The sequence below is a fragment of the Bufo bufo genome, chromosome 1, assembly GCF_905171765.1.
Source record: "Bufo bufo chromosome 1, aBufBuf1.1, whole genome shotgun sequence".
Lineage (NCBI taxonomy): Eukaryota > Metazoa > Chordata > Amphibia > Anura > Bufonidae > Bufo > Bufo bufo.
In genome coordinates, this window is record NC_053389.1 from 11,132,972 (window position 1) to 11,144,200 (window position 11,229).

General features: G+C 41.5%; 1 protein-coding gene across 1 annotated transcript in view; it reads right to left on the minus strand.

The window, feature by feature from the left end:
• Window positions 1-813: 813 nt before the first annotated feature.
• Window positions 814-11,229, minus strand: part of LOC120991481 (heat shock cognate 71 kDa protein-like) — a 29,471-nt gene continuing 19,055 nt past the window's right edge. Inside the window, 9 exon segments of the mRNA XM_040420291.1 lie at window positions 814-1,219; window positions 1,221-1,330; window positions 2,624-2,856; window positions 3,620-3,818; window positions 5,634-5,836; window positions 6,880-7,435; window positions 7,517-7,669; window positions 8,452-8,657; window positions 8,783-8,994. Of these exon segments, the coding sequence (XP_040276225.1) occupies window positions 1,120-1,219; window positions 1,221-1,330; window positions 2,624-2,856; window positions 3,620-3,818; window positions 5,634-5,836; window positions 6,880-7,435; window positions 7,517-7,669; window positions 8,452-8,657; window positions 8,783-8,987 (1,965 nt within the window). The 5' untranslated portion in view covers window positions 8,988-8,994 and the 3' untranslated portion in view covers window positions 814-1,119.

The following is an 11,229-nucleotide window of genomic DNA, read 5'->3' on the forward strand; positions in this document are numbered from 1 at the left end:
GCCAGCCAGGGCCCAAAAGATATTTTACTAACTTTTGAACCCCTGGTCTGATTCATGCCATTTTTTAATATGTTGTTCCCCTGAATGGATTGATTGCGAATATGTAATTTTTATGTGAATGTGATGTATGGTTTTAGAGTTATGAAAGTTGGGTAGAAAGTATGTTTAACTGTATGTATAATTGAGTCTCCTCTCAGGATAAGGGGAGGGAATATGCTGGGTGTGTTTCTATTGTCCCATTGTGTGCTTAAAATGGTGATGTCTGTTCTGTTGTCCTCACATGTGTATTGGCGATCTCCTTTTGTCCTCAGAGATAATTGGATTGCTCTTCAGGTTGTCTGGACAGAGAGGAGGAAACCATGATGCATTGTGGGGATATGTTGTCCTATGTTACAGTCTTCATTCTGGTCCTCTGGGGGCGTGAACGATTGGTTGCTGTAGTTACATTGTATGTCTTGTAATATACTGATTGGTTGTATTTCAAACCCCTGTGGGCAGTAATATGTTTGTTTTTTGTGAATAAAAGAGGCTGTACTTCAAGTACAGTCAGACCACTGCTTGACCCTCAAAACGGAGCCTTGTCTCGTTATTGGGGGGATTCACTGTATGCTGTTAGAGGACCGATTGCCAGGATTGTATGCTTTTCCTGTTCGTCTGCTAGCAGCTATTCGTGAGGTTCCAGTTTGGAGTGCTACTTTGTATCCAGTTCGGGAGTTGGTGTTCTGCAGTAGCTGTGCCTGTCTATCGGAAAGGGGCATATCGCCTAAACGGATTTTAACCCCTTGTCTGCGGAAACGGTCCGTTACAGTATCTTTGGTGAATAAATCTAGAACCTTATTAGAACGTGTAGGAGACGATCTCCAAGGTTGAGTGAGACAGAGAAGTGACATGAATAAGAAAACAGAAACAAGGATCTGGGATCAAAAGGCCTGGACACAGGAACATGTACTAGCTTGAATAGAGTTGAGTAGAAATACTGCATTAAATACCCATTCAGTGGAGTGTGGCTGCAGGCTACACTGGCCATGGCCATACAAAGATAACAGTCTCCTGGGCTACAAGATAAAGCAGGATCTAGAATTACAATGAAAGCGGGGACTGTGCCACGAAACTTGATTTTTATAGTGTTGGCTTGTGGTTCTTAATCGACTTCTTCAATGGTGGGTCCAGAAGAGCCACCTCCTGCACTGCCTCCAGCTCCAGGAAAGCCACCCGGCATCCCACCAGGCATTCCAGGCCCACCAGCTGCTTGGTATAATTTGGTGATTATTGGGTTGCAGAGGTTCTGCAGCTCCTTCTGCTGATGTTCATATTCTTCTTTTTCAGCCATCTGAAAAGATATACAATGATAGAACAGGTGACATCAGTCTCAAAAACTGCAAAAAGAACAAGAATAAATGGAAAATGGAAAAAGGTCTATTTACAACGGCCTGTAGATAAGACCCCACATGTGAATTACTGAAGCCTTCTCTCAACAAGTCTACATGTTTCACAAGTCTAAGGACTTTGCCCAGAAATGGGCAAAGTCCTTAGACTTGTTTGCACCTAAATGTAGTGTATTTCAAAAGGAGGTTCTCTTACTTAGAGGGGCAAAGGCTTAAAAGTAATATCAGGAAGTATTACTTTACTGAGAGAGTAGTGGATGCATGGAATAGCCTTCCTGCAGAAGTGGTAGCTGCAAATACAGTGAAGGAGTTTAAGCATGCATGGGATAGGCATAAGGCCATCCTTCATATAAGATAGGGCCAGGGGCTATCCATAGTACTCAGTATATTGGGCAGACTAGATGGGCCAAATGGTTCTTTCTGCCGACACATTCCATGTTTCTATGTTACTTAAACCATCCAGTAATATAACTTACATAGCGAGCCTCCAGAATTTTATCTCTGCTATTTAATTGAGAAAGGGCTCTTTGAGTGTTCATTCTTGGTTCCACCCCTTAAAGAGGTATACCCATTACAGACATGTATGGTATATCCACATGATCTACCATAAATGCTGGGTATACTGTACGAGGTTCCTTCCTAGCAATGTTTCTTCCGATTGCCAATTCCAGGCAGAGAATGAATGGAGAGGTTACCATGCATGTGTTCAGCCCTAACCATTCACTTCTATGGTGTGGATGTGGTTCTCAGAGGTTACACCTTTACCAATATCCTCTGGTATACATGATAATTGGTCTACAGAATCTGCCCCAGCGGAGCCCTATCTGAACGTATCTACAGTACAAGTGCCAACTCACATGGGTTTGTAGAAAAGCAAAGTCTTTTGACTTGACTGTCCTTAATATTAAATTTCCTGAAACACAGAAGTTTGACTCTACTACCCATGTATGTATTTGTGAGTATCCTTCAAGCTTTCCAAAAACATTCTTTGGTGACATGATATAATTTGGCCTACTAATGATGGTGAGAGACCCACTGGGCAAGTGACCAATAATATAGCATGGCACAAGTAAACTAATAAATTATAAATAGTGTGAAATGTTCTTAAAATGGGAAGATACGGAGATGAGAGCCGAGAAAATGTCATATCTTGAGGCTCTACTCAGGGCTTCATTTTGGCAGTGCCCTAAAAATTGCAGCAAGTCACTTACAATCACATTACAAGTAAGTGTACTCACTTGGTTTCTGTCCAGCCAGGAGATGACCTCATTGCACTTGTCTAGGATCTTCTGCTTATCCTCTGGGCTGATCTTGTCTTTTAGCTTCTCATCTTCAGCTGTGCTCTTCATGTTGAAGGCCAAAGACTCCAGTGAATTTTTGGCAGTAATCTTCTCTCTCTTAGCTTCGTCTTCAGATTTATATATGTCTGCCTCTTGTACCATACGCTCGATCTCTTCTTTGCTTAGTCGGCCTATAATACAAATACAGTTGCAAGAAAAAGTATGTGAACCCTTTGGAATGATATGGATTTCTGCACAAATTGGTCATAAAATGTTTTACTCCAGAAACACAGTTTTACTCCAGAAACAGTTTTACTCCAGAAACATGACTATTCCCCAACCAAGCAAGTCATTCCTGTTTGGATGAACTAGAAGTAAGTTATGCAATGACTCTGGGCAAAGATCTGGTATGACTATACATTCCTCTTATAGAATTCAGACACCACTTGATCACCCCTTTAGCAGTCACAAATAGGGAAGTTGGATGGGAACGTTCATGGCCAGACATCTAAAGTCAATGGAAATCATGGAGAAAGTCAAACTAAGTAGTTCCTAAGAGGAGATGAATAACAGACCTCCTTAGCATAGGTTGCTAGGTCATAAAAGCCAATTTAAACAGTAGATGCATAAATATGTATTAGATAAATAAACAGACAGATAGAACCAGGGTCGGATTGCGGTTCCTTGAGTCCACCAGAGGAAATTATTCTTGGGGCCCAACCTTTATATCATCAATAAAGTATAAGAAATAGGCTCTAGTTGCAAGTTATTGGTTCCAAAGGCAGCACCAAATGTTTTTTCCTCCGGGACCTTTGGAACCCAAATTGGTATCAGTACCTGTGCCCAGCAGAGTATCCTCTGGTACTCTGGTGGGCCAATACAATGCTGGAAAGTACAAGAAAGCTGGAGACCCCTTATTTCCTCAATACTTTGTCGCTGCTTAAGATTACTCACCCTTGTCGTTGGTGATGGTGATTTTATTTTCCTTGCCGGTGCTCTTGTCTGCAGCTGACACATTCATAATCCCATTGGCGTCAATGTCAAAAGTCACCTCGATTTGGGGAACACCACGAGGAGCAGGTGGAATTCCAGTCAACTCAAACTTTCCGAGAAGGTTGTTGTCCTTTGTCATCGCTCTTTCACCCTCAAATACCTATGAGCAAGGTAATTGGTCAATTAGACATCAGTTTTTGACCAGATAATGCCTTGTATAAGTTGATCGGTAACTATGTTTCCACCTCTCCAACTGTATCTCCAATACAGTGTCATGGACCATCACTTCAGATATACAGTGGATATAAAAAGTCTACACACCCCTGTTAAAATGTCAGGTTTCTGTGATGTATCATTTCAGAACTTTTTCCACCTTTAATGTGACCTATAAACTGTATCACTCAATTGAAAAACAAACTGAAATCTTTTAGGTGGAGGAAAGAAAACAAAAAATAAATAAAATAATGTGGTTGCATAAGTGTGCACACCCTCTTATAACTGGGGATGTAGCGGTGTTCAGAATTAAGCAATCACATTCACAATCCTGTTAAACAGGAGTCAGCATACACCGGCCATCATGTAAAGTGCCTCTGATTAACCCCAAATAAAGTTCAGCTGCTCTAGTTGGTCTTTCCTGAAATTTTCTTAGTTGCATCCCACAGCAAAAGCCATGGTCCACAGAGAGCTTCCAAAGCATCAGAGGGATCTCATTGTTAAAAGGTATCAGTCAGGAGAAGGGGACAAAAAAATTTCCAAGGCATTAGATCTACCATGGAACACAGTGAAGACAGTCATCATTAAGTGGAGGAAATATGGCCCAACAGTGACATTACCAAGAACTGGACGTCCCTCCAAAATTGATGAAAAGACGAGAAGAAAACTGGTCTGGGAGGCGACCAAGAGGCCTACAGCAACATTACAGGAGCTGCAGGAATATCTGCCAAGTACTGGCTGTGTGGTACATGTGACAACAATCTCCCGTATTCTTCATATGTCTGGGCTATGTGGTAGAGGGGCAAGATGAAAGCCTTTTCGTACGAAGAAAGACATCCAAGCCAGGCTACATTTTGCAAAAACACATCTGAAGTCTCCCAAAAGCATGTGGGAAAAGGTGTTATTGTCTGATAAAATCAAGGTTGAACTTTTTGGCCATAATTCCAAAAGATATGTTTGGCCCAAAAACAACACTGCACATCACCAAAAGAACACCATCCCCACAGTGAAGCCTGGTGGTGGCAGCATCATGCCAAGGGGCTGTTCTTCTTCAGCTGGAACTCTGGCCTTAGTTAAGCTGGAGGAAATTATGAACAGTTCCAAATACCAGTCAATATTGGCACAAAACCTTCAGGCTTCTGCTATACAGCTGAACATGAAGAGGAACCTCATCTTTTAGCATGACAACGACCCAAAGCATACATCCAAATCAACAAAGGAATGGCTTCACCAGAAGAAGAAGAATGTTTTGGAATGGCCCAGCCAGAGCCCAGACCTGAATCCGAATGAAAATCTGTGGGGTGATCTGAAGAGGGCTGTGCCCAGGAGATGCCCTCGCAATCTGTGGGGTGATCTGAAGAGGGCTATGCACAGAAGATGCCCTCGCAATCTGACAGATTTGGAGGGTTTTTGCAAAGAAGAGTGGGCAAATCTTGCCAAGTCAAAATGTACCATGCTGATAGACTCATACCCAAAAAGACTGAGTGCTGTAATAAAATCAAAAGGTGCTTTAAAAAAGTATTAGTTTAAGGGTGTGCACACTTATGCAACCATATTATTTTATTTTTATATTTTTTCTTCCCTCTACCTAAAAAATTTCTGTTTGTTTTTGAATTGAGTTGTACAGTTTATAGGTCACATTAAAGGTGGAAAAAGTTCTGAAATGATTTATCTTTGACTTATTTTTTTACATCACAGAAACCTGACATTTTAACAGGGGTGAGTAGACATTTTATATCCACTGTACATCAGGAATTCTCACCTGGATGAGGACACCGGGCTGGTTGTCAGAGTAGGTGGTAAAGGTCTGGGTCTGCTTGGTGGGAATAGTGGTGTTTCGCTTGATGAGCACAGTCATGACTCCTCCAGCAGTCTCAATACCAAGAGACAGGGGAGTAACATCCAGCAACAGAAGATCCTGAACATTCTCAGACTTGTCTCCGGATAAGATTGCAGCCTGAACAGCTATGAAAAGAGCAATGGATGCAAGAGTCAACATCATCCGAAATCATTCTAAAAAACACTGTGACAAATCAAAGAATCATAGATATGGCATCTAACTGAAAAATATGGAAATTAAACAAAAGGTACAATAACCAAACAGGCTGCGAGGTGGAAATTTAAAAGAAAATCAGAAGTCAGAGAAAGTTCTTCTCCAACATAAGAGCCATCTTACTTAAAGGGGTTTTCAGTTTAGAAAACCCATCGGGCCCCTGTCCTGCATTAAATAGGCAACCAATTGATCTGAATGGGCACTTAATTTTTGCTGTAGTGGCGCTGCAGGGAAATCGAACACTTATGGCTAGATATACCCACAGATTTCTGTTGATCTCTGCAAGTCCCAACAGGCAGTCACTTTTTAATCATTATATTGTCAAGGGACTCTCATGGGATTGTCTAAAGTGGAGAACCCCGGTATCTGGTATTCCTTTATGACTCCAGTGGATCAGTAGGCACAGGAAAGAGACCATTTTATCTTCAAACATGAGATATTTCCATGCCCTTTATCTAGACTTTGCTACGGGCCAAGTTTTGCTGTTGCCATAACACAACCATTGTATGTTCTTGTTCTTGTGATTTCTCCTGTATTAAACCATAACAATATTTCACCACGCAATATAAAGCAGCCTAAGACATTGAATAACCTTGGAAATTCTTATTTTTGGCTCAGAATTTTTAGATATTCCATATCTTTCTCTCCAAAGTACAATAGCAAATAATTGAGTGCTCACAATCTGAGCTGCCACAGTGCATGGCAATGTTGGACTGGAATTTTTTAGGTTTAGCAGAGGCCCCTTTGTTGCCCATTATTCTGCCACAGTCTGGGACCTTCAGAGAGGCTTAAGGTCCAATCCAACCCTGATGCATTGTGCTCCAGTAACTTGACCAAATATTGCAAAATATTGTAAACATTGTAACATAAAAAGTTGTTGTATCTTCTGTAAAAAAAAACATAGAATTGCCTCTACAACTTATGCCATTTCGAAAATGCAAAATAGCGATCTCACCAGCTCCGTAGGCCACAGCCTCGTCTGGGTTAATGCTCTTGTTCAGTTCCCTTCCATTGAAGAAGTCTTGCAGAAGTTTCTGTATTTTTGGAATGCGCGTGGATCCTCCAACCAGAACAATATCGTGAATCTGGGCCTTGTCCATCTTGGCGTCCCGCAGAGCTTTCTCCACTGGCTCCAGAGTGCCACGGAAGAGGTCCGCATTGAGCTCCTCAAAGCGTGCTCGGGTTAGAGAAGTGTAAAAGTCAATGCCTTCAAAAAGAGAATCAATCTCAATACTGGCCTGGGTACTGGAAGACAGTGTACGCTTGGCACGTTCACAAGCTGTACGCAGACGACGTATGGCTCGCTTGTTCTCAGTGATATCTTTCTTGTGTTTGCGCTTGAATTCTCCAACGAAGTGGTTGACCATGCGGTTATCAAAGTCCTCACCACCTAAGTGAGTGTCACCAGCTGTAGATTTAACTTCAAATATTCCATCTTCAATGGTAAGTATGGAAACATCAAACGTACCACCACCAAGGTCAAAAATGAGGACATTCCTCTCACCCCCGACCTAAAGGTAGAAAATCACTGAGTAATTAGTATGAGTTGATCAAAGTTTTACCTAGAGTTAACAATCCCTTGTTAGTGTTACCTTTTTGTCCAACCCGTAAGCAATAGCAGCAGCAGTCGGCTCATTGATGATGCGCAGGACGTTAAGTCCTGAGATGGTCCCGGCATCTTTGGTGGCCTGCCTCTGAGAATCATTGAAGTAGGCTGGGACTGTAATCACTGCATTATTGATTGTCTAGGGAAAAGATAATATGTTAATATACTACTTCATAAAAAGAAGACAACCAACTTGAAATTTGAAGTAATCAGAGTACCATCAAGATAAAAAAGTCTAATGCTGTAGTTGTATTGTTTATTAAGCTTAAGTCAAGATTACCCCCTCTTCTGGTGCTGGACCGCCACCCTTCAAGTGTCCAATGCTTTTTCACCCATTCCCGAATATCATGTCAAAAGGAGGTTTAACCCAACTTATAAGTCATCCCCTCAATTTTGGATGGTTTGTAAGAATGAAGACCACTGCTCAGGCTCACATCAGCCATGGTGAAGGCAGATGGGGCCAACTATAGATGGGGCCATTTCTCCATGGGCTCCAAAGTAGATAGTAGAATAGAATAGTTTCTCTTATAAAGTTTTTTACACCCAAGCTCAGTATGGAGAACCTTACAAATGCTCGTCAAACTTCAAATTGGCGTGCCTTCAAAAAGTTATTTTTAATATGACTTTTTGACAAACAAGTTCAAACCCTTTTTGACAAGCGCATCCAAACCCCCCCAAGCCATGCCCACAAATTTAGACCTGGCATGAGCGGGGCAAAGTAACAGATAGTGCCTGAAATACACCTAATTTAGACGTATTTCAGCTTAGTAAATGACTCCCAAGAAAATCACCCTTATTGCTTACTATGTAGTGTTATCATCCAACCTCTAATATCACCAACACCATCTACCAACTGAGATGACCAGTTCTAGTGTGATTGAAAATATGGACTAATCGAGGGGTCTCATAAGCCATTCTCACTTTTCCAAGGTAGGCTTCCGAGATCTCTTTCATTTTGGTCAGAACCATGGAGGATATCTCTTCAGCGTAGAAGGTCTTGGCCTCCCCTTTGTATTCAACCTGCACCTTGGGTCTCCCACCATCGTTTATGACTGTAAATGGCCAGTGCTTCATGTCGGAGTGTACAATGGGGTCATCGAAGCGTCGGCCAATCAAGCGTTTGGCATCTGTAATTAACACCAAGAGGCAAATGTCAATGATATATTGAGCTTTCCTAATAACGTAGAAAGACGAGATAAATTATGAGTCGATATACAGTGATGATCGGGAGCTTGCCAGGGGCATTACTCACCAAACACTGTGTTTGTTGGGTTCATGGCCACTTGATTCTTCGCTGCATCCCCAATGAGTCTCTCAGTGTCAGTGAAGGCCACATAACTGGGAGTGGTACGATTACCCTGGTCATTGGCAATAATCTCTACTTTGCCATGCTGGAAGACACCTACACATGAGTAGGTAGTGCCCAGATCAATGCCAACTGCTGGACCCTTAGACATTTTGCCTCTGAAAGAAAAATTGTAATTCAATTATTGTACTGGTCATTCATGATCCTCACGTGTATCGTTATGCAATGTATTAACATATAGAGTAATTGTGGAGAACATCTATAAGGACATGGATACCTTCATTTTCTGGATAGGTTGAGGGTCCCAGATGTCAAATCCCCATATAGGTAAGGGGCATATCCTAGTATTCACCCTATTTCATCTCAATGTGTTCTAGCTCTGCTACATATTTCTAGTGCAAAACTGTGCACAATATTGTATTCACCATCTGACACGTGACCATCTTATTGGCTTTGGCAACAGCTGCCAGGCACTAGTTGCTCCAGTTTAGTCAACTATCCATGCCATTATTACCCAGTGTTTTTCCATTTGGTGAGAATGTATTTAGGTTGGCGTAAGGTGCCATGATGCACATAATGAGAGCTCCGTCATAGATAGAATAAATTCTCTTGTGTTCCTCATCAATCAGATTTGATGAGTTTATTTACAATTTGAAAAACTAGGGCAAAAATTCTGACACAAGGAGGGGAAAATGCCAACCATAACCTCTACACCCACAACACAAATATAAATGTAAAAGTCAAAGATGCAATAAAAACATTGAAAATGTGCAGAGAGTATGAGGAGTCAGACACAATCAGTCACAAGGATCGCACAGATCAGGGCAGGGTCCATCTTCTGCTGGTGGCAAATAACCAATAAAAATGTTTTGTGCTGACAACATCTTCAGTAATTACAGGTCAGGTGCCTGCTACACATGTCTCCAAACAAGACAGCAAGCACAAATGAAGTTACTACACATGTGCAGCCCTTAAAAACGGTGTCCACATTTGTCCACCATACTGCAGTTTCATGGTAGCAATAATTTACAGCAACAAGAGAGTCACTGTGTACATTACATTACTTATCCTGTACTGATCCTGAGTTACATCCTGTATTATACTCCAGAGCTGCACTCACTATTCTGCTGGTGCAGTCACTGTGTACATACATTACTTATCCTGTACTGATCCTGAGTTACATCCTGTATTATACTCCAGAGCTGCACTCACTATTCTGCTGGTGCAGTCACTGTGTACATACATTACTTATCCTGTACTGATCCTGAGTTACATCCTGTATTATACTCCAGAGCTGCACTCACTATTCTGCTGGTGCAGTCACTGTGTACATACATCACTTATCCTGTACTGATCCTGAGTTACATCCTGTATTATACTCCAGAGCTGCACTCACTATTCTGCTGGTGCAGTCACTGTGTATATACTTTACCTCTAATAAACCTACATATCACAAAAGCCAATAGCATTATAGTATAAATTGTCCTGTAATGGGCCTATAGCTAGATACCAACCAACAAAACAAAAAAATCAGACCAAAAACAATAGTTATACAAAAAAAGAAAAAAAAAGATTACCAGATTGCAAAAAGATAACATTTTTTTTTAAATAAATTGAGAAATACTGTATATGAAAAGCAATGGTCATAATAGCCAGACATCTTACAAATATCACATAGGACATTTATAAACATACTAAACCAGAAGAATTAGGAATGCAGCTCTGAAGTATAATAAAGGACACATCATAGGATCTATACAAGATATTTATTATTCTTATAATGTAATGAAGAAACTCAGAACGTTCTGTACACTCATTTTCCCTCCCAGCAGAATGGCTGCAAAGGGTTTTAAGGACTTGATAGCTCTTCAAATAATCACATTCGTTGTGGACCAAAAGGGCTCACCCATGTGAACTTGGGGAGCTTAGAACACTTTATGAACAGGTTGATCCTATCTTTGGTCTGTGGAGAGAGGCAGCCCTGGGCAAGCTAAACCTATCAGTAGGTACCTAACCTGACCACGGGCTGCTTTAGCCATGGGTCACCATGGCAGTGTCAGTGATGGTAGGGACTGGAATACGCGTTGTGAACCCAGAACCGTACTCCACTCTATGGTGGTTCAGAAGACCAATTCCATTTTTCAAGTCTTGCCCGCTAAGATTTAAGAATTGTGACAGTTACACGGTTCTCCTAACTAGTAGAATTCTATTTAGCGTGGTCAGGTTGAAGCTCAGAAGTTCACATTCTCATGTCAGCTTTCCATTACTGAGAGCTTTCCTTGACTCAGCAGCCTCTGGGCATTGTGCACTATTCATATGCAGCTTTGTTTAATTCATTGCACGGTCAGCAGAGTCTCATCTGGACACGTGGTAACCAGTGACCATCTGAGGTC